The sequence below is a fragment of the Elephas maximus genome, chromosome X, assembly GCF_024166365.1.
Source record: "Elephas maximus indicus isolate mEleMax1 chromosome X, mEleMax1 primary haplotype, whole genome shotgun sequence".
NCBI lineage: Eukaryota > Metazoa > Chordata > Mammalia > Proboscidea > Elephantidae > Elephas > Elephas maximus.
Window position 1 is genome coordinate 2,636,661 of NC_064846.1, and position 25,848 is coordinate 2,662,508.

At 52.3% G+C, this 25,848-nt stretch overlaps 1 protein-coding gene across 5 annotated transcripts in view; it reads left to right on the top strand.

Annotated features, from left to right (window-relative positions):
• Positions 1 to 205: 205 nt before the first annotated feature.
• Positions 206 to 25,848, top strand: part of BCAP31 (B cell receptor associated protein 31) — a 30,643-nt gene continuing 5,000 nt past the window's right edge. The window contains exons 1-7 of one of the 5 annotated variants that reach the window (XM_049871910.1): positions 206 to 281; positions 1,653 to 1,784; positions 3,208 to 3,308; positions 6,981 to 7,128; positions 21,994 to 22,129; positions 23,125 to 23,248; positions 24,125 to 24,225. In XM_049871910.1, the coding sequence (XP_049727867.1) occupies positions 1,693 to 1,784; positions 3,208 to 3,308; positions 6,981 to 7,128; positions 21,994 to 22,129; positions 23,125 to 23,248; positions 24,125 to 24,225 (702 nt within the window). In that variant the 5' untranslated portion in view covers positions 206 to 281; positions 1,653 to 1,692. Of the gene's footprint in view, positions 282 to 340; positions 496 to 806; positions 1,286 to 1,652; positions 1,785 to 3,207; positions 3,309 to 6,980; positions 7,129 to 21,993; positions 22,130 to 23,124; positions 23,249 to 24,124; positions 24,226 to 25,848 lie in introns of those variants that run through there. The other 4 variants (XM_049871913.1, XM_049871912.1, XM_049871911.1 and 1 more) reach the window with 4 other exon arrangements.

Here is a 25,848-nt window from a genome sequence, read left to right on the forward strand (position 1 = left end):
AGGCGGAGCCCGGGCGCAGGGCTCCGCACCCCGTTCTCGCCCCACGGGAAGGCCCCGCCTCCTCCCCGCCTCCTCCCCGCCACAGAGACCTGGAGGGCCACGCGGACTGGAGGAGCGGCCTTCGCCTTCCCGCCAAGGCCCCGCCCCGCTCCGCGCGCGCCGCGAAACCGCGTTGCCTCGGGGCCGCCGGCTGCCCGCCCCGCCCGGGCCTCGGCGCCCTGCCCTCAGCTGGGGGGGTGGTGGGCAGTGGCCGTGGGGGGAGCCGCCCGGGCCTCGCCACGGTTGGTGGGCGGGCTGGGAAGGGCGTGGCCGGCGGGGCCACTTCCGGCTTCCGGCCGCGGGGGAAGGGGCGGGACTTGCGGCTGTGGAGGGAGGGTTCGGCGGCGGCTGCGGCGGCAGCGCGTGCGTCGTGGCTGAGGTGAAATTCGGCCAGCGGCCTGCGCGCTGGTGTGTGCGCTGAGGTCCTCAGGCACCTCGACGGGTGCAGCGGGGCTGGTAGCTAGCGGAGAGAGGCCCGGGGGCCGGGGCTGCGGGGCGCGTCGCGAGCCAGGGCGTAGAGCCTGCGGGCCAGGCTAAGGGAGTCGGGGCGGCGGGGCGGCGGGGCGGCGGGGCGGCGGGGCGGCGTCCGCGGGCGGAGCCCGGCTCAGGGCGCGGGCGGGCGGCGGCGAGCCCTCGTGAGGAGCCGTCACGGTGGGAAGTGGAGCCGCGAGTGGGTTGAGGCGCCGAGTCGGCGGAGAGAGCTTGCGGCCCGGGCCATGGCGGAGCCCCTGGGGTAGCGCGGCCCAAGTGGAAAGGTTTCTGAGCTTGCGGTGGGCAAGAGCAGAGCTACCGTAGTTTGCCAGGGAGGGCACCTCTGGCTTTCTAGAAGAGTGATCCTTCTCGAACTTTCTCTGCATGGGGCCCTGAGGTGCTTAGTGGAGACCTGAGTTTTCCCTTGGCCCTGGCTTCTGCCCTCTAGGAGTCGCTCTTGTGGGCTTTTCTGAGGCACCGCGAGTCATCCAGGCCCGCTCGGAGGCCGCAGCGGCAGTTGCAAGGCTGTTTTCGCCCTGGCCTTCTCAGTGGCCGCTGGTGCAGCCCCACAGGGAGGGCTGCTGCTTTTCTCTAGGCCCTCTTGGGAGGGCTGGGGGATAGGGCCTCCAGACTGCCCCCGGGGGTGGGGGCCGCCACGCAGCTTTGAGAGGAAGTGCTGTTCCTGGAACACTGCAGTGCCGGAGCTGCAGCAGAGCTCCTCTTGGCTGGGAAAGGAGCGTGCCCGACGGCCGTCTGAGCAGCTCTGCTGTTTTGTGTAATGCTTTTTATTGAAAGTGCTTTTGCAGTCGAACATGCATAAGGAGTCTCTTGGACTCCCCAGAGAAAGGGGCCCATTTGGCGAACAGTCATCAAGAAAGGTGGCACTGGACATGTTAGAACACATACTAGAGGGCAGCAGTGACTTTATTCCAGCCAGTGGAAGTTTGTTAGGCTCTGGAACAGTATTGGCCAAGTCGCCCTGCTGAGCTGAGCTGTGTCCCAGCCAGTGCTTCAAAGACTCCGAAGTAGGGCGCTAGGGTACAGGTTAAAGAATGGCTGTCCCAGTCTCTCAGGGACCTTGAACTGGCTGTCACTGGCTACCCAACTCTCATGCTTCTCTTGTTCCTTCTCTGCCCTGTCAGGAAAGTGCTTACTTCATTGGAAACCATCTAGCTGCAGAGGATGAGTCTGCAGTGGGTCGCAGTTGCCACCTTCCTCTATGCAGAGGTCTTTGCTGTGTTGCTTCTCTGCATTCCCTTCATTTCTCCGAAAAGGTATGGCCTGTGGAGCAAGCAAGCGAGCAGGAGGGTGACTGGCGGTCTGTTGCCGAGGCTGGTAGCTTATGTGTACAGAATTGGTGGGCCCTGGAATTGGGACCGGGCAGGAACAGGTAGAAATTGTCTGGGGTTGGGGTGGCAGAGGTTATGCTTAGTACTGCCAACCTTCTACCGTGTTGCTGTTCTGCTTTGTCACATTTGGCTGAGTTCCTTTCCTGTGCGTCCTGCCTTCTGGTCTTCAGAGTGCCCCGAAGAAGACCGTCTATCTCTAGTTATGGTTCTGGGAATCATGCCCTCCTTTCTACCCTTAGGTCCCTGGGGTGCTGGGGATGGCAGTGTGGGATCCTGAAGAGTTGTACCACTGGATCACATTGCTGCTGAGTTGGTGACTTCTGTCCTCCTAATTAGTCTCACTAGCATTGCCTCATGAGGATTACTCAGCCTGTGAAGGGTGAAGCCATGTTCTGTTTTAATGGACGGAGGACCTGTTAAGAGTTGATTTGGAATGAATTTTTAATTACACGTGGTACAGAAACACATCCTTACTAAAATTAAGAAGTTACAAATAAGACTAAGTCTCTCCAGGTTCTTAAAAAAAAAAACGTTACATTGCAAGGCACAGACTCCCGACCTGATAAAATAGGAAGTATACGGCTCCACCAAAGACCAAACCTAAACTGTTCATCCCTCGTAGAGTTCAGAGGAAATGCAGCAGACAGAAAAACCCCTTGGAGCTGGATCTGGGAAACTTTATAAGACGAATGACCTGGTTTCTTCGAAGAATAAATGGCAGAGGGAAAGGGAAACTTCTAGAATAGAGATTTAAGATACCATCTACATGTAGGACTGGAACTTTGTCGGGTTCTGAGTCAAACCAACTCTTTAAAAGACTGCCCAAATTAGAAATTTGAACTCTGGCTTTGGTATTGAGAAATTACTGCTAATTTTCTTTATGTCTGGTAACAGTGTTGTGATTATATTAAATATTTTTAAAGGGTCTTGTGTTTTAGAGGTCTGTACTGAAACATCTGTGGATGAAAATGATAGGTCACCTGGGATTTGTTTCATAATTTAGAGTACAGACGAAACAACATCAGTCAAGATCAGTTTAAAGAAATGATACGTGTGCGTGGTGGGAATTTTGAATACCACAAAAGGGAAGGTGGGAAAATTAAGTTTCCTACCTCAGAGATTACCATTTTTTAAGAATGTGGTTTTTGAGTAATTTCTACACATGGACAAGCATCTTTATATTTTGTTAATCCTTCTGACCGGATGTCATAAACTGGACAACAGCAGCTGAGGCTGACTGATTTTTGGCTGTTAGGGAAGAATGCACAGCCAGATTTCTGCTCTGTTCAGGGCCCAGGGTCCAGTGTGTCTTTCTCTTCAACCCCAGTCCATTTTGTCTTTTTCACAGATGGCAGAAGATTTTCAAGTCCCGCCTGGTGGAGCTGGTGGTGACATATGGCAACACCTTCTTTGTGGTTCTCATTGTCATCCTTGTGCTGCTGGTCATTGGTGAGTGAGCTGTGGCTGAGGTCAGCTACCTGACCTAGACCGCTTGCTGTGACCTCTGCCATTGAGTTGTAAACCCACTGCAAAGCCCTGTGCTACGTTGGGCTTCTCCGACATAGACTGATTGTGTGCCCCCTCTCTCTGTCTTGGTGAAGTGTCTCTCTTCATTCACGAAGAGGGTCCTGTTGACTTTCAGCAGGGTCTTTACTCTGAATGGCATTTCTAGCAGTGGGGTGGGCATAGACCGAGCAAACTTTTACGTGCCCAAAGATGACCACCTCATGTTGCTGAAACCAAGAGAAGCTAAGTGACCCATGACCTTGGTCTACTTAGCACTATTCACCAGTCACTTACACGGCATCGCTTGTCTTCTCCCTCCATGCTTGACCCAGGCTTTGAATCCAATAGACAGCAAGCCTAGTTGGGAAAGGAAGCTCTGCCAGATGCCTGCTGCAGTAGGAGAAGGGGAGATAGAGCATATCTTTGGGGACGTCCCCATATCCTCAACTGCTCGGGGTCTCGGTTAGACTGTTAGGTCTTTTAGGGTCCTTCCAGTCCTGTGGTTCTAGAAACCTCTACGGTGAGGTGTACGCTACTTAGTGCTTGGAAGACAACTGGTCTGAGGACATGCTTGGGGATGAGAATAAGGGGTAGATGGTGCTGAAAGGTGAACATTTGAAGGTCAAGTGGTAGTGGAGACAAGAGGAATCAAGAAAGCCTGTCTGGTGGTTAAATGTTATTTTGCGTGCTTCGTGATCAGTAAGGTCCCCTGCTCAGACTCCACCAAGTATGGGCTCGGTTCTGCTGTAGGAAGCAGTCCCGTCTCAGGGCCGTGCTGCCCTGGTAAGGTACGTGGTACTCTTCCTGCCTGAATCCCCAGCAGAAATGTGGCAGGGAGGGGTTGGGGAGAGAGCCTTGCTTCAAGGCAATGTGCAGAGCCCCACCCTTTAGCAGCAGCATTAGGCATTTATCCTTCTCCTGTCTCGGGGCCTGGCAGATCGGTTCAGGCAGGACTGCCTCTGAACTGGCCAGGTGTGGCCTACCAGCTCCTAGGCGCAGAGGATGGGTGCCAGCTCCCCGCATACCTCTGTGTTCCTGGAGTACTTGGAGAGGCTCCATGGGGTAGCTCTTTCCAATTAGGGTTCTCTCTCTGATCAGCCTCTGAGCCAGGAGGGATAGGGAATATGCGTGTTTTCCCTGGGGCTGAGCTCCATGAAAAGCCGGCTGCTGAGTGGAGTTTTGCTTTTGGGCTTGGGGATGGGAGGGACAGTTCACTGAGGGTCTTGCCCCTTCCCAAACCCAAATGAACATTTCTATTTCCTAGCTGCTGGGTTGGTGCTTCAGGGAGCTTGGTGGGCTGCTAGGGAGATCCTGTGCAGAACCACAGTAGTCGACAAGGGGGGGAGGAGTCAAGGAATTGCTTGGAAGCTCTGGACGTGGCTCTGATGACTGGTTGCTTCCTATCCTAATGTTAAGGATAACCTGCAGAGCCTTCTGTGAATATAAGTGTTAGCAGATAGCAAATGCTGATAAAAGTAACCAGGCAGAACCAGCTACAGCTATAGCCCTGGCTGGCCTCAGCCTTTGTTGGGGAGGGCCTGGATCAGAACCGACCGTGAGGGTGGGTGATGAGGCATCCAGAGACTGCTGACCTCAGGCAGGGCACTGAGATGGGGGGGGGCCCTGTCGTACTGCGTGCCTGGGTCTCCATTGCTGGATGTCCCCCACCCCCAGTCCACTTGTGTCATCAGTCTAGGTGCTCCTTAGGGGAGTGGGAGTCCTGAATACAGGTGACAGGTGGAAAAAAACGTTTTTTTTTTTTATCTTGTTTTTCTGATTAGAAAAATAATACGTATTTTTAAAATTCAGGCATTTCATTTAGAAGGTTGAACCAGATGCTGTGAATCGACCTTGATGTCGGGCACCCCCATGTGTGTCAGAGTGGAGCTGATTGTTCAGAAGCGGATTGCCAGGTCTGTCTTCTGAAGCAGCTCTGGGTAGACTCAAACCTCCAACCTTCCGGTTAGGAGCTGAGTGCTTAGTTGTTTGCACCCCTCGGGGACTCCAAGTCCCTCAAAATCCCCTGCGTGTCCCACAGGTCACCGTCATTACTGCCTTGTGATTCAGTGTCTGCTGCAGCGGAGTCACTCTGCAAACTGCTTTGTACTGTGTGTTTTTCACTTGTATCCTCCAACCCACCTCAAGCTGGGCTTGTATCCTAGACATCTTTTTTGTACCAATCTCATCCTTTTGGAAGTTCTTGTCATATTCTTTCATATGATAATACCGTAATTAATTTTTCCTTATATAGACACCCTCACACTGATGCACATTTATGTGACTGCTTCTGTAGGATAAATCCCTAGAGGTGGCGTTGCTCAATCGAAGGATGTGAATATTTTAGATTGTGTAATAGGTATTGCTAACTTGCCTTCCGAAAATGTACCAGGTTGTATACCTGCTGATAGGGCTTGAGAGTGTATGTTTCATGATACACAGCACAAAAGCCCACAGCAGAGGTAGGCAGATTTTATAGCATAAGATCACCTCAAAAGCCAAGCAGTCTAAAACCTGAAATCAAAAACCAAACCTTACAATAATACCCATACGGCCATAGCTTGTCCCTCTCACATGGGGGCCCGTTAAGAGCACATAAAGATCTATGTAAAGAAGAGATCTCTGCTCTCTTGAAGTTAGGAGTAGAAAGACAATAAACACGTAATTAAGATCGTTTTGGGTATGGTATGTATCATAAAGAAAATGAAATAGGGTGACGTGATTGAAAGTGACTGCTTTAGGTTAGGTGGTTAAATGCTTATTGTATGCGCTGTTGGAGGCATTGTGTCATGGGGTTCTTTCACTTCCTTCGTTTTTGGTGTACTTGACCTTATGATGAGCATGAATTCCTTTTTGTAATCTCAAGAAAAAATCTGCATGAAATTTTTAGAAAACCTGTTCTAAAGCTTGGAAACCCTGGTGGCGTAGTGGTTAAATGCTACGGCGGCTAACCAAAAAGGTCGGCGGTTCGAATCCACCAGGCGCTCCTTGGAAACTCTATGGGGCAGTTCTACTCTGTCCTGTAGGGTTGCTTTGAGTCGGAATCGACTCGACGGCAATGGGTTTTTTTTTTATCTTAAAGCTTAGAAATAAAAACACTTGAGCCTTTGATAGGCATTCTCTGTGTCTTAACTCCTGGGCTGGTGATGCTTCCTTAGCAGTCTCATTCCCATTGACAGGACTGTCCCGGTTTCTCCTTGGGGTGGCTGAAGGCCCAACTAGATATAAGACATCACTGGGGGCCCCATGGGAAAAGGGGGCTGCCTCAGTTGCCAGTGATGCCTCAGACTCCGTTACTATCTTGAGGCATCTAGCAAGCTGGTCTGGGTAGAATGGAGTGGGGACTGAGGTGAGAAAAGCCGGAGAAGAGGGTGGTTCTGAGGGGAGGGCTTCTGGTAAGGTGCTCCAGAAGGTAGGAGTGGTGGTGGTGTTAGGTGCTGTCGAGTCGATTCCGACTCAAGGTTAGGTGTGTGTAAGTGGGAAACTCCTGATGTGGAGATGACTGGGAAACTGATCAGAGGGAGTGACACCTCAGGCTCATGTTGTCTTTCTGACCTCTACCGCCCACGCTTGCCTATGTGGGACTTAAACACCACCTCTCTCCTCGCCTCCCCACAGACGCTGGCCGTGAGATTTGGAAGTATGATGATGTGACGGAAAAGGTGAACCTCCAGAACAATCCCGGGGCTATGGAACACTTTCACATGAAGCTTTTCCGTGCCCAGAGGAATCTCTACATTGCTGGCTTTTCCTTGCTGCTGTCCTTGTGAGTGTGTTGCAGGGGCTGTGAAGGGAAACCTGGGCTGGCCAGGAAGTGGGGCACGGCTCGGGCTCCTCCTGGGACTTTGACACCCTCCCTACTTAGTGACCTTGAGACAGGCCCTGTCCAGGTCTAGGGGAGCTATACAGTTTCCCCAGAGGCAGCATGCGGAGTGGGCAAGGGTGGACCAGAGGTTCAGAAGACCTGGGGCCTGGCTCTGCTGTAGCTCAGCACATGCTCTTTTAGGGCAACTGTCTCACCGGCTCGCTCCATTTGTACATAGATTGAGGTAAATGACGAGGACTTGGGAGTTTCCCGCCTCTGGAAGAGGACCTATAGAGTCCAGCTTAAAAAGGGCTCGAGCAATACAGGTAGTTCCCGACTTTCAACGGAATTTGTTCTGCCAACTCTGTCGTAAGTCGGCTCTGATGTAAGTTGAATACCTCGTTTTTTTTTTAAGGTTTTCTTTGTTATTGCGTTTTATATTAGTATCTTTATAAATCGTAATATCGATCATCTGAAAACGATAACATCAACAAACTACATGCTGCAACGTTGTAGTACATATTAACGGTTAGAAAAAAAAAAGAAAGAAAACAGACGCTGTAAGTGCAGTTCATTGTAACTCGAATGCATTGTAAGTCAGGGGCTACATGTAGTGGCTTTTTGTGTCTGGGCTCCTGACCCGAGTACAGGGGGCAGAAACATCATAAAGGGGCTGAGACTACCTCGCCCCAGGAAATTCCTCAGATGTTAAACCTGTAAACAGGTATATATGGGACTCCTCAGTTGCCTGAGTGTTTCTGGTGTTTGGTAAGACCGAGTGCCTGGATCAGGGCCAATGGAGTGAGTTGGGCACAGTGATACTAATGTAAAGCACCTGTGTCAGCCTGGGGCCCTGTTTGTTGTCTCGTGCTTCATGTTGGTGTTCTGACCCACTGAGCCACTTGCTAACTGGCTGATCAGTAGCTGTACAGCTAAGATCAAAGGCTTGTGAAGATACTGGGAAGATGTCTACTTTGGGGTTCAGTGCCAAGGAGTCAAACAGTTGTCAGACTGGACTTGCTCATGGTAATTCCCCACTTCGTTTTGTGCCCAAAGACTAAAGACTCTCAGTGCCTAAAAGACTCTACCACTCTCTCTACCTGGTGCAGACTTATTCAGTGGGCATTAGGATGCCTGTCTTTCTGGGTTTCAGATTTCCAGGATTTTAGGGAGTGGAGTCAGTGTTGGAAAAAGTAGACGTCTGTCCCTTCAAGTTAATGTATTTCAAGTTAATACGGAAGTAGTCAAGCACGCCACCTTAAAGCTTTTGGAAGTCAGGAAATAAGGCTGGGAGCACTCAGACGTATTTTTTAGGGTTTCAGGAAGGTCTAAAAAGAGGTATGGTCTTGTGGTCTGAGAGCAAAAGGGAAACAAGTCAGAATTCTGAGATAAGCTTAGATTTCATCTGAAAGAGAGCAGATTGAGCTTTACAGGTGGTATCAGGAAGGGAAAGCCTGTGGTGAGCTCTGGATCATGAAGCACGTTAAAAACAGGACCAAAGGTAGCCCTCTTTATATGTCTGTGTCATGTAAGGAAACAGAAGGTGGAGGGTCAAGGACCAGGATGGGTCACAGAAACGTTGGGAGGAGAGAATTGAAGTCCATGGTGGGTAAGGGTGTACCAGAGTGCTCAGCTGCTGGAAGTGAGTTGCTGTCAGCTTAGACTTGAAATCATTTGCAGTTGCAATTGCAGATCCTTTAGGAATTGCAGAGAGTAGGAGAGATGCTGGAAAACGACAGACAGGCAAGCACCCCAATTTCCAAAGGGGGAAAAGGGTAGATGAGGAAGTAACTAGACTGGGAGAGTCTGCCTGTGACCTCAAGCCGTGTTTTAGAAAGGATGGCTTATAAGAGAGAGGGATCATTTGTGACCACCATGAATTTCTAGAGAACAAGTTTTATCAGTCTTATCCCTGCCTCCTTTTTGGGCAAAATATTAGATCGGTAGATGAAGGGACTGCTATAGATCCAGTGTGTGTGGATTTTCAGCAAAACGTTTGCCAGTTTCCAGTTCTTGTGGACAAGATGCTAAAGGCTGGGCAGGGTACTAGTGAGCTAAGTGTGGCCCTAAGTCACATGTATGGCTGCAAAGAAGGATCAAGTCCGTCTAAAGAGGTTGTGAGGCTCCGTTAGCCTGCTCAGTGCATATCTGAGTGAAGACATTAGTCATGTGGACCAAATGCCTGGAGAAATGGAAGCTAGGAGGAAGAGGAAGTAGGTCGGCTAACATTCAGAACCCACAGCTGTCTAGATGACTGATGAGATCTGAAAATGCTTATAAATGTGCGTGTAGGTTCATACAGATGAGAACAGGCAGAGAAGATAGGGCTAAACAGTTGCTCAGAGAGATTTGGGGTTGTAGCTTATTGTGGCTCAGAATGAGTGCTGTTATTACTTGGGAAAATGATGAGCTGTTACAGGAGCTTTAGAGAAGGCTAGGTCCCTGGGAGGGAGGTGCCAGGCCTGTTGGCTTGCTGTCAGTCACATGCTACCTGAAGGGCTGCATCTGGGGCCCTGCATTTTGAGATTTGCTAGCCAACTGCAAGTTGCTTTTTTCAGGGTGGTAGCAAATAGACTAGGGCTTCACTTCTTCCCCACTGACTGAGGCCTTTAAGTCCTTTCCTGACTCTGGGTTCTGGTTTCCTGATCTCCCTTCTAGCATTCAGGTGCTACAGGTGTGGAATGGTTGCCTCCCTCTTTGTGCTGCCTTGGGGCAGCTAGGCGTACCAGAGGAGTGAGCGTGTGCACAGTCACTGTCACTGCTGTGGAGCCAGGGTGCTGCAGGGTGATTCTTGCAGTTGAGCTTTTAAAGTGATACGTGGTGAAGGTTGCCCCTTTGAGCCTATAGTTCTAGAGTTTGTTGACAAGTGTAGAGAATCTTGTTAACACCACTACAGTCAGGGCACAGAACAGTGTGCAGTTTCCTTTTTAGCCTAAATGGGTGGCTTCAAATAAAAACGTTCCCTCTTTATAGCTGGCAGCATTCCAAAAATAACGCAAGGAGGCTAGGAGGAATAAGTTCATTTTGGCCTATCGTTCCAGTCTGTTCTTCAATGCTGATAATATCATCTCTTGTACCTGCTTCTATCACCCATCCATTTGACAAGCATAGCAGTCCCGATCTCATTTGTTTTTAAACACATAAAACAAGATAAGTGGCTGTATTAACCTCCTGGGTCGAATTGTGGAGGCAGCCACAGATCTTTCTTTTCTCCATCTTACCTATAAGAACGTTTTAAGGCATGTGCCCAGTGTCTGCTGAAAACCACGCGTGCTGTGGCTGCAGCACCCACCATATCCTGATCCTGCCGCTCCGTCCCAGGAGGAAGCAAGGCGGGCCTTGGGTGATGTATTCTAGAAAAGGAAACTGTGATCCCAGGGATCCATATGGGTTCACTAATTGCTCACAAATGATCTGTTTAGTCAGTTCTAGGACTTTGTCAGAAATGTCTCCTCCATCTTAATGTAAGGGTCAGGTCCTGTAACAGTGCTTGTGGCCCTTTGGGAACTTCTCTTTCTTTGCATGACCTTAGCTGTAGAAATGCTCAGACCAGGGTTTCGAAATGGTTCCTTCTGGTTCGAACCCCTGCTGATGATTTGCATTTCTAAGAAATTCCCAGGGAATTATACATAAGAATCACTGGGGGATCTTGTTAAAAGGTAGATTCTGATTCAGTATAGCAGGGTGGAAATGCAGATTCTTATCAGCAAACTCGTTAGAAATGAACATTGATTTCCCAGATGATGAACCACTCACGCAAGAGAGGACTAGACAACTGTGGACAGTAAGAGATCTGCAGGAATCCTGTGGAAAAACCGCCCAGATATACTTTGGGTGAAACAGGCAAATCAGAGCAGAGCAAACAAAAAGTTACACATGTGTGTAAAAAAAATTATTACAAAGTATAGAAACATACCAGTTATTTCCAGGAGCCATCTCTGGGGATGGGACTACAGGGGCAGTCACTCTCTGCACTAGATATTTCTATATTATTCGAAGTTCGGGGGGCTTTGTTTATTTTACAGCCAGAGAGTATTGCTGTTGTTGTCAGAAGAAATATTTATTTCTCAAGTCATATATGGGCTGTATGTGCCTGGAATCAGTTCGTGATGTGAGCTGTTCCTAAAGCTTTACTATTAAAAAATGACACACATCTATGGCTTCTAGTTTGTCCTCACGACACGGTAGATTTTTTTTTTCTTTTTAATAATAGAAAATGGACTGGTGGTGACATGGCTCCCTGGCACCTCGCTGCTCAAAGTGTGGTCTGTGGACCGGTAGCCTCGACATAACCTGGGACTTGTCATAAGTGCAGCCTCTCAGGCCGGCCCCGACTTGCTGCAGGGGAACCTGCGTTTGACAGGACCCCTGGTGACTCCCGTGGATTGTAGAGATTACCAACTGGTTCAGGGCTGCATTGGGGGCGTTTTACTGCCTGGGATAGAGTTCGTCTAGGCCTGGGCACCTGGACGCGTTTACAATAACTGGAACACTCGCACATTCCCCACTTAACTGGGTGGGTTCTTCCAGAAACCATGTTACATCTACCCTTTTGGTTTTGGAAGAAGACTTTCTCTCATCTGTCAGCACATTCTATTTGCCCTAGATAGCGCCCAAGTCCCTTTTCTACATGTTCTCGGTATGTGTTCCTCCTAACTTCTAGACATGTTTTTTTCACAAGGAACCACCAACTCTGTTAGCTGCACACACGTGTCGTGCATGTGTGAGAGTCGGAAAGAGATGTCTCTGCCTTTTTCTTTGCTGCATCCAGTTTGAATCGTCCCGTTCGTGGTCTTAGCTCAACCAGCATGTGAGCATTACCGTACCCAAGGCCCAGTGCTGGGCTGTTACCACAGAAAGACAAGATGTCCTAGTTGGGGGAGACGAACACACGACTAGCCCTTAGGCCCAGCATGGAGGTAGGATAGAGGGCTGCCTAGAATGCCGCGAGACACGGAGTGGCAGCGCAAGCCCGCAGGTCAGGGCGGCTCTCTTAGGTGTCGTCAAACTTGAATCCTCAGGCTGATGCCTCTGCTTAACCAGCTTGTGTGGCTTTGAGCAGCTCACTGCATGGCCCTCAGTCTTCTTACCTGCATGGGTGAGTGGTTTGAGTGACTTACTTTGGGGTAGATTCTAATTGAAACCAATAAGGACCACAGTAACCTTTTGTCATTAATATGGATCTTGACAAATGGAAAAGAGAAGCCAAGAGACATTGTGTGGCCCTTATTGCCCAGCTTCTAAGTGGCCAAGCCCAGACTCATGCCAAGTTCTGGTCCCTTATTCAATACCAGGTGGTTTGAGTTGGTGGAAGCTGTTAGGACAGGTAGCTGTGTTTCTTCGGTCCACCCCTGACTGTAGAGCAGACCTGAGGCTCCTTTGCTTCCTTAGTAGTAATTACTTGGCTTTTGGTAGGAAGGTGCTGCTTGCTCTTAAAGCTGAAATCTGTTTTTCTGTATGTTCTCATTATTGGTCTTGGTTTTACCTGTTCAACGACTCTTATCTTTTAGTCCCTTTAATAAACCTGAAGATTAGTGAGTCGTCTGGTAACACGTAGTCACAGGAGGAAGACGAGGCCTTACGTGAGAACATCAGTTCTGTGAACTACCCCAGCTGCTGTTGACGTATACCTTTTCTGTGTATAATAGCAGTTGCCACTTCTTGAATGAAGGCGCACTGGTGGTGCAACGGGTAAGTGCTCAGCTGCTAACCGAAAGGTTGGCAGTTTGAACCCACCATGGCTCCATGGGAGAAGGACCTGGCAATCTGCTTCTGTGAAGATTTCAGCCTAGGAAACCCTGCGGGGCAGTTCTACTCTGTCCTATAGGGTCTCCATGGGTCGGAATGACTCGAAGGCGCACAACAACAACTTGTTGAATGCGTCCTATGTGCCAAGCACATAGTAATCTTTATAACAAGAAGCTGAGGTTCAGAGAAGTTCAGAAACCTCCCCAGGTTCACAGAGCTAGTAACTGGCGAAGTGGAGAATCTAGACGTAGAATGGTCCGATCCTGGCACCTGTGTTCTTTCCACCACAAAATACACACGCTTCTTAAAAACAGGATCAAGGTTTTCCTGCTGTTTAGTAGCTTGCACTTTCCATTTACTTTATCATGAATATCTTTCTGGGGCATCAGATCTCTCTCTGCCGTGCTGAGTAGGGTCTAATCAGGTCCCCGCTGTTGGACATCGAGCCCATTTCCCCTTGTTTCTGATGTCATAAACAACAGAGAAACCCTTTCGAGGGTCATTTTTCATGAGCTTCAGCATATTTGGGTTTCTTCAGGTCTCCCAGTCCTTCTCGAAGTGCCTACGCCACTTGTAGTTGTCTGTCATTTTCTCTTTCATGTTGGTACATGTTTTCACTGGCAGGAACCGGTTCAGTGAGAACATGAACATGAAACGGTGCTGGGGGAGTATGGGAAAGGGCAGGGGGAGACAGGGTCGAGTGTTTTGGGCAGCAGGTTAAGGAGTTTGCACATTGCCTGTCCGTGTGGTCCACGTGGTAGAGAGCCAAGCGGTTTCCAGTCGTTCTGGGACATGCTCAGGTGTGTGTAGTAATAGTGCTGCTTTGGCAACAGTGCGGGGATGGAGCGGAGCAGGGAGACCGTGTCAGAGATCACCGTCGTGGGAGACGCTGACAGCCTGACTGGGCCGCGGGATCAGCGCTGATGAGGAGGGGCACACAGCTAGGGGCAGAATGAGTAGGCCTTCCCATTGATGGCTAACAGAGAAGGGCGAGTGAGGACTCTCAAGCCTTTGAAGCTGAGGTGACCGTGAGAGGAAGAGCACAGAGTGCCTGGTGTGCACGATCTGCTGCTGGCCACAGAGCTCAGAGTACAAAAGGGATCGATGAGAGGCGCTGCCACGCAAAGGAGAGCCTGCAGGGGCAGGGGTGGCTAGAACCCAGCGTGATGCCTCTGCAGGGCCAGGGGGACAAGGGGCCGCAGAGCCTGCTGCGAGGTAAGAGAGAGTCCAACGAGCACGAGGGAAATCTGGGTGTGGGAGGCAAGACAATCGTAAGCGAGAGGGTGCAGACAGGGCACAGCAGCGACCTTGAGAGCAGCTTCAAGTGGAGAGTTTGCAAGGGCTTGCGACACGGGGAGAGGGAAATGCGGGCAGGAGAGACCACCCCCCTCCCCAAGAAGCTTGGCAGAGGGGACGGGGAGGCACAGGCAGGTAGAAGCAGCCAGGTTGAGGGAAGAGAGGAGTGTGTTGGTGGACAAGGAGAGCGCCGGTGGAGGGAGAAAGGACGGTCGCTGGAACAGTGCCTAGAGGGGACACGGGGGAGGGGGTGGCCTGGGCTGGTAGCAGGCTTCATACTCTACAGACCCTTGTTCTCTCCTAGCAGTCTGTGCGGCGGTGGCAGCGGTGGAGGAGGGAGAGCTGCTGGGCTTCCGAGCCAACCCTCATGGGCTTTTGTCCTGCCTCTGCCTATGGTTCACCTGAGCTGGGAGCAAGGTGCTGTCTTTTCAGGTCCTCCGGATTCCTCTCTTTAGGATGAGAACCGTGCTTTCTCCCGTGTGCACACGTGTTTGTGGTGACTGTTTATTTCGTAACACTGTCTTTATTGACGCACGTAATATTTGAGTGCTTGCTGAGTGTGGATTAACCCAGGCCTGTGACTGGCACTTACACACTTAACTGCTGTGCTACACTGCCTTGCGATAGTCATTGTCATTGTTGTCTTAGAGCAGTTGTTGTAAAGGGGTGCCTGACCAGCAGCATCCCCGGGGAACTTGTTGAAGTGTACATTCTGGGCCCTACCTTAGGCCTCCAGGCTCAGACTGAGAGGGGGTGGTGGAGGGTGTGCCCAGGCATCTGTGTTTTAACAAGCCCTCCACCAGCTTCCCCCAGTCACTGAGCCCAAAGCCTGGGAGTCCTCTTTTTTCTGCCCTTTTCTCTTGTCCCACGTGATCCCTGGTCCTGTGGATCTTGCCTCCTAAGCCTTTCTTCCATTATTCATAGAGTCACTGTTAGAGCTGAGCCACCAGTGTCCTCTACGGACCCCTGCAGTGGCGTCCCACTGGGCTTCCTGCCTCCAGCCTTGTGCCCTCCCATCTGTCAGCCAGGAAACCAGCTATGCCCCCTGCTTCCAGTGCCTTCATACCCCCTTTGGCAGGAAGAACTTGACCCCAGATCCTTCCTGAGGACGCTGCCTGACCCCTCCTGCAGGCCCCTGACCTGGGAGAGCTTCGAGCAGTCACACCCTCCCCTTGGCTTCTTTGCGCATTTCTGTTGCCTTCTTCTTGGTGCTTCTCCGAGAACCCTGCCTTGTGCTGTTGGGCTGGACCAGAGGGCTATCCTCGGAAGCCCCGGAGCAGGCTGTGTACTAATTTCTGAGGAGCAGGGCTGTGCAAATTGGACTGGGACGGGGACCTGGGTCTCTTCCCCACTAGGCTGGTGCTCGTCCCTATTAGTGATTGGGTTGTATGGGATTTTTTTTTTCCCACTTGAGTAGTATACTCTGCCAGTCCCAGAGAGGGTGTCAGAGTGCCCAGTCCGGGCCCTCAAGGACCTTACATTCAGGAGCGGGGAGGGCACGTGGAGCAGAACAGAGAAGACGGATGCAGCCTCGCTGTGATGGGTCACGGTGATGCCGGCAGGGGCAGAGGTTGCAATTGTTCTAGTGGGTTGGGGGAAGGGCTGCCCCTAGGGAAGGAATTAGCCTAAACAACAGTTTGACCCGAAGCCAGCCTGGGGTCTCCAGGGGCCTGGCCTTCCTTACAGAACAGTGGCTTAGCCCTGGCCACCCACTGGAATTTAGGACACGTTCACATTTCCTTGGCTGCTTTTTTTTTTTTTCTCTTAAGGACAATTTATTTGTTTAAGGCAATACCTAAAAAAGGTAACTGATGGGGCAGTTCTCTATCCTATAGGGTTGCCATGAGTTGGAACTGACTGCACGGCAACAGGCTTGATACTTTTTTTTTGGTGATGGTTAAGGTGTGTCAACTTGGCTGGGCCATAACTCTCAGTGGTTTGGCAGTTAGGTAATGGTGTAGATTGGCAGTTGGGTAATGGTGTAGTTACTTTCCATTTTGTGATATATTGTAATCACTTCCGTGATGTGATCTGATGTGATCAGCCAATCAACTATAAGGGGAGTTTCCTTGGGTGTGTGACCTGCATCCAATATATATGGATGTTCTGGCAAAGCTCGTGGGCTTATACTCACTCTGCTTTCTGTGAGTACAAACAGGATAATAGCACTTCGATCTAGGCACTGGGTAAGAGCCTTTTCGGCAGCTCCGTTGATTTCTAGCCCCCAGGCCAAAGTTGCCCCAGCTGTAGTGGCGGGCCAGTGTCCTCTGGGTGTTCCATCTGCCTTTCAGCTGAGCACAGGCCTTGTAAAGAGGGGTTCCCAACCTGTCGCCCACGCAGGACCCATGTGATTCAGCAGAACAAGTGTAGGCTGCTTTCAGAGGAATTAGCTACTTAATTGGGGCCAAAAGGCTCTCTTCCTCACACTCGAAAGACCAATATTGGCATCCCTCCATCTGTGGACAGGAAGCTATGCCAACAGGGGTACCTGATTCTGAGGGCATGTGAAGCGGAGGTTCTAGGAGGGCCCCTTGCTCTGTGGGCTTAATGTCGACGACCGCTGTGGACCTAAAGGAAGAGGGCTGCAACGAAGATGAGAGCGGAAGGCAGGGTGTGAGGTGAAGAGAGGTGATGGGCATGTCCTTCCTGGGTGCTGCCAGCCCAGTGCTGCCCAACAGAATTTTCTGCACCAATGCTAAGAGCGTTGTTGGAACTGATGCTCCTAATTGTATTGCCTTTTCATCACTTGCTACTGGAACGGCCCAGTGTGGCCAGTGGCAGCAGCATCGAACAGCACAGACATCCCTCTGCCCAGGTCTCACCCTGTTGCAGGCACTTCTTTGTTTCTGGTGGACTCAAGGATTGTGCGATGGGCTCCCTGGGCCATGTGCCAGGTGGTCTGCGGGGCAATGGGCTCCTCGCTCTTCCTACCTCTAGATTTGTACTTCCAGAGACAGGGGGCCCAGTACTTGTAGTCGGACTCAGCTAATCCCTGAATCTTGTTGCCAGGCTGTCCAGCCTCATCCGGTTGCCTCTGCCCCCAAGTTACAAACATGTCCTCAGATAGCTGGTTTCAAGCAAACCAAACCAAACCCCAGAAACAGCTCATGTAGTCAACTCCAAAGGAGGGAGGCTGGGGTACCTCCCCCTGTCCCCCTCTCCTGTACCTACCTTCACTGTCCTTGGGAGGCTGAGCGGGGTCTGGGATGTTAGCGGGAGTTGTTGCAAGGCCTTCTCATTTTAAGTGGCCTGGTTTCACCTACCTAGAGCCCTCCTCTCCCATTTTCTAGAACTTCTTGTGTCCAAAGGCTGAGAGAAGGGTAGAGCTTCTGTGCTAAGATCTCCTTGGGCAGCCCTTTGGGAAGATCTTTTCAATTAACTTTGCTGGTTGGAACTGATGTTCTTATTTTCAGGGCTGGCACTCTCTTTAGGATGAGGGTTTCCCTGATATTGTCACTCTGTGGCCTTTCCAGGGGCCTCGCCTGGCTTTGGTCTCCTTGCTGGGGTGGTCTTCACCTTATCATTTGTTCTGATAGCTGGGAGTGTCCACAAGTGGGAAGGTCCGGCTGAGGCAGGAGCCAGGGCCTCTGCTGGCTGTAGTAGGCCTAGAGCCTCAACAGGTGGCACTATGGCTCCAAGATGCAAGGGCTGGTAGGGTGAAGACCTCACCACTCTTCCTGTCCCCTGCAGTGCTAGCTGCCGGCTAAATGACCTAACTTACCTAAATTGCTTGCTCTCCAGGAGATGCCTGGTCAGTGTCAACCCAGCAGGACCGGCAGGGGGCAGGGTCACCACAACCCTAGAATATTCAAAGAGGAACTTGGCAGGACCCCACCACTTCCTCCTTAGTCCACATCTTCCTCTGCAGCTCTCAGAGACGGAAAGGGGATCGGTGAAAAGGGCAAATGAAAAATACCTTTTCCTACCTGCTAGGGTTGGCCTTGTTGCGCCATGTCAGTGAGAGGCTCTCTCCTGCCTGCTCTTGTTACTCAGCTTTTCTAGAAGCATGCTGGCACTGCTCAGCATCCAGAACCATTTTCCCGAGGAAGCTGAGCTCAATTCTGGTTTGGGCTGAGTCAGGCCCGCGTGGTTGGGTGCGGCACTCGGGATCACTGCTCAAGGCCACGGCCCGTCTGTCAGTGTGTGCCTCTCCCTTTGGGAGCGCCCTTGGCTCTCAGGTTCTCACCCTCTGTCCACAAACAGGGATCTAAGAACAGTTGTCCCTGGAGCAGGACTTGGGAGGTTAAGGCCAGAGCAATCGACTGCAACGATAAGCTACTTCTCAGGTTATTCAGCGCATGTTCTCTGTGTACCCAGCCCTGTCCCGGGCGCTGAAGGTACCCACCCTGGTCCCTGTTCCTGGGGAGCCCTTAGTCTGGTGCTGTGGGTCCTTCCATCCAGGGAGCAGTGTGGTCCAATGCTTTGAGGAAACACATGGTGGCGAGGGTGGGGGGCAGAGGGGTCACAGCGGAGCAGATCTCAACATGCAGGGTGTGAGGGAGCAGGAAGACAGTGCAGAAGGCTGGGCACTGGTGAGAGGGCCCTCAGGATAGGGCCTTAGAGAAGAGGGCCCACGAGGCTGGTCTTGACCATCAGTAAGAGCTCTCACACAGAGAAGAGTAGAAAAGACATTTCGGATGGAAGGGGTGATATGCAGCGGCATGAAGGCAGCAGAGGGCCCACATGGGGTGGTGGCCTGTGTGCCAGCTGACAGTGCCAGGCTCCAGCCTGCAGGCAGTGGGGAGCAGGGCGGTGACGTGGTCAGATTTGTTTTGGAGAAAGCCTGCTCTGGCCACGGTGTGGAAAGGGATTGGGAAGATGTCTGGTTACAGCTAGGCCCAGGTACTGGCAGTGGGGCTGGAGAACAGGGCCGATTTGGGGGCTGGTTGGTCTGGAGTTGAGATGGATGGGACTAGGCAATAGCCCGAATGGGGGACAAGGAAGGAAAAAGATGCTGGCGTGGGGGGGCGGGGATCCACCACAGCAGGGGCTTTAAGGAGGGTGGTCAGGAGGGCAGGCGAGCTCGCTTTCTGAGTCTGAAGGGCCATCCGAGGTGCCCAGTGAGGGTAAAATCAGCTCAGAAGAAAGTACAAGTGAGAGCTGAAAAGTGCAGAGAGCAGAGGTAGGGGAATGACCTGGCAATGCAGGGTTTACCGGAGACGAGAAGGGAGAATTCTGTGAAGGTAACTGTCTGCGGAAGTCAGATGCTGCAAGAGCCAGTGAGACAAGGCCTCCAGCATGTCTGCTGGCTTTGGCAATCCGAAGAGTTGCGGTGACGCTAGCACGAGCAGTTCAGGGCTTGGTGAGGGCAGACAAGCAATTGTGGTAGGTCGAGGGCTGGCTGGGACTTGCGTGGGTTTGTTGAAATCTTCTGGGAGAGGGCCAGCTGAGAAGAGGGGTGACTGCAGGAGAGGGTGGTTGAGGGGCATACCCAGCACGGGGAGGAGCTTTCCTTGCGCAGGTTGGAGGAGGAGTTGGTAGGCAGCATGAAAGGGTGGGGATGGGAAATGGCTGCCTTGGCCTGGGCAGCAGAGGCCTATAGGAGGTGTGGGGGGAGCCTGCGGAGAGGAGGAAGCTGGCCCAGGGCACTTAGAAGGCTATGGTCAGCTGGTGCTGAGTGCCCAGCTGAAGTTGGGGACATACCTTTCTAATGGCTGCAGCCCTGGGGTGTGACCCTCCCCACAGTCTAGGGGCACTCCAGAGGGGACTAGGTGGCTGACCAGGGTTGGGCTTTTGCAGGACACTGGGTGTGTCTTGCTGGATTGGGTGCGTAGACCCTGCCCCTGTGACTTGGCAGCCTTTGTTCCCCATAGCTGGCCAAGGAGGGGCTAGGAGGGCAGCTGGAGGGCTGGGCCCCTGCCGCTTTGCTGTCACGGCCTTGGGCCTGGCCTCTCTGGGTCACCGTAGCTACAGCTCTGCTGGGACCCTGCCTGTGTTAGCTGCCCGCCCAGCCAGGAGACATCACCCTTGGCCTTGCCAGTGTTTGCTAGCTCAGGCCCTGTGGTGTCCCCAGACCCCATCTCTGCCACTAGGTGGCATCCATGGCCATCCCCTGCCCTCGCTCACAGCAGAGGAGTGGGCTTCCTGCACAGCCAGAGAGAGGACTTGTTTTAGGGTGTTTGGGCTCAGTCAGACTTGCCTTTCTTTCTAGGCCCCTCCAGTGACTTCTGGCCATGCTAGCGTGAGTCAGGTTTCTTTCTGCTCTGGCTTCTGGGGCAGCTGGTAGTTCCCTCCACCTCCAGGGCATCAGTCCAGTGGGGGCAGGCCGGTGGGCAGGCCGAGCTAGGAGGGAAACCTGAGCCCTGGGCCACGAGGTTCCCAGACGCTAATTTTAGTGAGTGCATGTCACTGGAAACTCTCCTCTTCTGCCAGGAATCAACTGCCTGCTGGGTCCATGCTGCCAGGGTCCAGGGCCTTGCCCCAAACCAGGAAGAGCTGGTGGGCTTCTGTGGCCCAGAGGCAGAAGAGCTCATTTGATGGAGCCGCTTTGCCAGGACCCCCCGGGGGTAATGGCTGTGCCAGGAGATGGAGCACGCCTCTTGGTGTTCTTGGTCATTCTTCTCCGATGGCCTGAGCTCCAGGTGCAGGTGACGACCCTGTGGGAGGGCCTGGTGGCAATCAGGAGAGACCAGCCTGGGAGCTGGCAGTTGAGGGCCACACAGTCTCTTAGGAGCAAGCACTTCATTATTAAAGCGAATTTTTCCCTTCTTCCCTGGGCCATCTCCATGTATGTAGCTCACCTTCTCAGAACATTCCGGCTGGCCAGGGTCTCCTCGCCAGCCTGATGTCCTTTCCCCAGGTATGCTCCGGCTCAGTCAAGGAATGAAGGGTATCCTTTCCTCCTTTTCTTGCCAGCTGACATCTCAGGTCGTTCCGTCTGCTTGGGGACCAGAATCTGCCCCCCGCTGTCACCTGTCTGCGTCTTTTGCTGGTTTAGATATCAGATGGGCTCCTGGGCCCAGATTCTTTTTTTCCCCTGTATCCTCTAGCCCAAGATCTCCACTTGGGCTCTAGCATATAGTAGACGTGCTCTGGTGGCTGCCTGTAGAAGTGTGTCTGGGAAGGGGACAGGACACAGAATAGCAACCATCCTCTTTTCCTTCTCTTCCGTTGAACCTGGGGGCTGCTCCCTCTGAACTCACAACGTGTAGTGGGGAAGAACTCTGGCTTTGGAGTCAGGCAGACAGGAGTTTGAATTCTAGCCAGGTTAGTTTCTGGCTTTTGACCTTGGACAAGGTGTTGTGTCCTGCTGAGCCTTGGTTTCCTCCTCTGTAGAGTGAGGGTAGCAGTAGTTGTAAGAATTCAACCCAGCATGTTTCAGGTGGCCCGCATCTCTTAGCTCCTTTTGTCCGTTTACGTGGCGGCCGGCCTTGCAGGAGGAAAGCTGCCGTGTGGTGGCTCTGACGCATCCCGGTGCTACCTGTGAGATGCTGGCATTCTGGCCTATGGGGTAGCAAGGCCCTGCTCTGGGTGGGCTGCCAACCTGAGCCCACAGGCTCCTCCTGCATGGAGCCCCTCCAGGAGACCCCTTCCTGTGCCTTCAGGGCTGAGAGGGTACTGGATGGTTCAGTCATCCTAGTGGCAGGGACACCTCATGGGCTCCACCTTCCCCCTTGTGCCAGATCCAGGCCGATGGCATCTCGCTTGGCTGTCCTGGTAATTCAAGAGAGCAGATCTGGGCTGGAGGCAGGCACAGGCCTGAGAGCACCCGAGAGGAGTTAATGCCAGCAATTTTCCTCTGTCTTTGTTCCCCTGCTGTCTTCGTTTTGTAAACACTTGCAGCCTGCTTCGACGCCTGGTGACTCTTATCTCCCAGCAGGCCACACTGCTGGCCTCCAATGAAGCCTTTAAAAAGCAGGCAGAGAGTGCTAGCGAGGCGGCCAAGAAGTACATGGAGGAGAACGACCAACTGAAGAAGGTACGTCAGCCTGCCCCTTCCCTGCCCCATGATGCCCCAGGACGCTGCCATGCCAATATCCTTCTCTCTGGGCCATAGTGGCCAGCAGGGCCCCAGGGCATGGCACCCCACTCCATTATCCTCTCGGGCCTGGAAATGCTCTGGCGGCCAGACTTGTAATAAGTCCGCTGTTTTCCAAAAAGCTGTCAGAGTTCAGTGGAAGAGCTGAGAGGAAGCTCATGGGGGAATGTATATTCTGGATGCTGACATGTGGCGTGGGGGCTGCCTAGAGGCCCGGGAGAGAGGTCTGTGGTGACTCAGACGCTCTCACCTAACTAACTCTCGAGGCCTGGGTGGAGGAGGGGCACCTCATCTCAGATCACCTTTCTGCCCACTCCTCCCAGGCTAGATTCTGCTTTGATAAAAATGGCTCCGGGTGGACCAAGCCCTGGTCCTGTGAACTATGGGCCTGCCCTCTGGGAGATACTGGCAACTACCCACCCTCAGGAACATGGGGTCTGCTTGTCTGAAGAGCTGCTGTTGATAACAAGCTCAGGGGAAGATGGGGGATTTGGGTTCTGGGGGCTTTCCTCAGAACCTGGGTGGGGTTGGAGGGCAGGGGTGAGCTTACGGTTCCTTGGCTGGAGTGAGCTGCTGGAGGTAGGGAGGGGACAGAATGGGACTGGATTGTTGGGGCTACTGGCAGAGATCCCCAGGTGCGCTTGGATGGTAAACTCTGCGGCGCTGGGGAGCCCTTGCTGGGGAGGAGGGAGGTAGGCAGGGTCGAGGCGCAGGTAGGGTGTGCAGCCTGTGAGCTGGAGCAGGTGGCCCAGCTGGCTCTTTCCTCTCCCTCAGCAGGCAGCCAAGCTCTGGCCTTTGATGGGTAGCTTCGAAGTAGCAGTGGCCCAGTTCTGCACTGACATTTCTGAAGGGGCAAATGGTAGCTCTGTGGCGAGAGGAGGGCTGGAACCTCCCCTTCCCTCTTGAGTAACCCGGACCCTTGGCTCTTTTCCTAGGAAGCTGGTGCTGACGGGGGCAAGTTGCGCGTTGGGGAAGCTGAGGTGAAGGTGGAGGAAGAAAACAAGAGCCTGAAGGCTGATCTGAAGAAGCTGAAGGAGGAGCTGGCCAACACCAAGCAAAGTGAGAGTTGTCCTCATGCATTCCAACTCCCCACCCTCTGGAAGTCTGGAGCCTCTGTTGGCTGCTGTTGCCCCTCTTGTGCCAAAATATTAATAACAAACCTCACACGCCTTGCAGAATGGAAACCAGCCCTGACTCAAGAGCTGGGTGAAAACACACATATTGCACCCTGCTCTCCAGGCCCGGCACAGACACACCCAAGCCGTGTGGGGTGAGGTGGCCCTGGTGAAGCCCTGGCTGCCACAGGCATCACACCCCAGCTATCCAGGGTGCTGGAGCAATGCACGCTGGGGACTTCTGTCAGACGAGGCAGGCCAAGGGGGCCCCAGGAGCTGAGGATAGAGGTGTGCCAGGGGTTCAACAGAGAGAAGGAAGGCTTAAGCCAAGAGGAGAGAGGTTCAGGAAGGGCATGGATAGGAATTCATGGCTGTTGATTTTTTTTTTTTTTAATCTAAACTAACTCTCAGGCAGAGACTAGGTCCGGAGCATTGTAGGCTGCAGTGGCTTTGCCACTGCTGTACCCTGCACAGGCCTCAGGGCAACCATGAGACTGTCTTTGAGATGGGATTTTGCTCCCTGCCTCCCACTCTTACCTCCCAATTTCTCAGCACGTTTCCTCTCCCCTGAAGTTACCCCTATGGAGAGCTCTTCCTCCATTGTAGGGGCGAGGGGATCCTCTCTGTGGTTTTACTCCTTCCAGCTTTTTTTTGGGTAAGCCGTTGACCCCAGCTGGGGGCAGAGTGTGATCCAGGTAGCTGGCGGGAGCCCCATTTAGAAGATTCTCCTCCACTGCCTCACTTGGGACAGACGCAGAAGCTGGCGCTCCCTAACCCCATCCTGTCTTTCTCCTCTCTTCCTTGTTTGCATCATTTCCAGAACTGGAGAAGGCTGAGAACGAGGCCCTCGCCATGCAGAAGCAGTCAGAGGGCCTGACCAAGGAGTACGACCGCCTGCTGGAGGAGCACGCCAAGCTGCAGGTCAGTGCCCCTCACTAGTGTCTGACTAGGGACAGTGCCCCTCACTAGTGTCTGACTACGGACCCCCTTGTGTGCTGAGAACGTTTGGCAGAGGAAGACAGCGAGCATGACTGCTCCCTGCCACGGCCAGTTCCAGAGGCCCAGCATCCCTGCTGGGTCCTTAGCCTGAGCCTTTCTCGTGGCAGCGGTGCTGTTTGCTATTGCACAGGGGGCCTTCTCGCCCTCAGGCCCAGCCCCAGAACCCGCTCCCTCGGGCTTGGCATCAGTGCCCTGGAGAGTACCTTCTTACCTTACCCCTCCCCCCACAACCCAACTCGAGCACAAGTCTGGTGAAGGGGCACCATCAAGAACAAAGATGGCCAGTTGAAACTCTGGGAGCAGCCACTGGCCTTTTGTCCCTCATGGGGTGGGATGTGAAGTGTGGGGAGAGACCCCACAGGCAGAGAGGGTGAGGGGATCAGAGGAGGCCTCAGCAGTCTGAATCAGGGAAGAAGGGGGCTCAGGGAGAGGTGGTGTCTCACGTAGCCTGCCCTGAGCCCCAGTGAAGCAGCGCCCTCACCCTCACTTGACTCCCCTCCCTGCTTTTTTTTTTAACCGAATTTTATTGTTGAGAATATACACAGCAAAACATACACCAATTCAACAGTTTCCACATGTACAGTTCAGTGACATCGACTACGTTTTTCAAGTTGTGCAACCATTCTCACCCTCCTTTTGAGTTGTTCCTCCCCCATTGACGAAGGTTCACTGTCCCCTGAGGTGCCTGTCTAAACTTTTGAGTTGCTATTGTCAATTTGATCCCGTATACATAGTTCTTAACAGAGTATAATGCTCAAGGTAGACAGTTTTTACTAGTTAAGCTAAAGTACTGTTCAGTTTGAAGATGACTTCAGGGGTTATTTCTGCTTTAAGGTTTAAAGATTATCTCAGGGCAGTAGTTTCACGGGTTCATCCATCCTCTGTGGCTCCAGAAAGTCTAGAATCCATAAGAATTTGAAATTCTGTCTGCATTTTCTCTCTTTTGATCAAGATTTTTCTGTGGAATCTTTGATCAAAATGTTTGATCATGGCAGCTGATAACCATCCAGTTGTTCTGGTCTCATGAGAAAGGGGGTGGTTGTTCATGGAGGCAGCTAGCCACACATTGCATTTCCTCCTATTCCTGCCTCTCCTTCTTCCCCTGTTGCTTCAGGTGAATAGTAACCAACTATTGTGCCTTGGATGGCCGCTCGCAAGCTTTTAAGACCCCAGGCACTACGCAACAAACTAGGAGGTAGAACAGAAGCACTAAACACGTCATTCGGTCAATTAACTGAGATGTCCCTTGGATGGCTGCTCGCAAGCTTTTAAGACCCCAGGCACTACGCAACAAACTAGGAGGTAGAACAGAAGCACTAAACACATTATTAGGTCAATTAACTGAGATGTCCCATGAAACCATGACCCTAACCTCCAGACCAAGGAACCAAATCCTATGAGGTGTTTGGCTGTATGGTTGTACATAAGCAGCTCAACAGCTACATTTTATTTTTTTGGTCATTGTAAATACATCTGTCATACAACTTTTGCCAATTCAACTTTTTGTAGGTGTGCGACTTATTGACAGCAATCACAATAATGGGC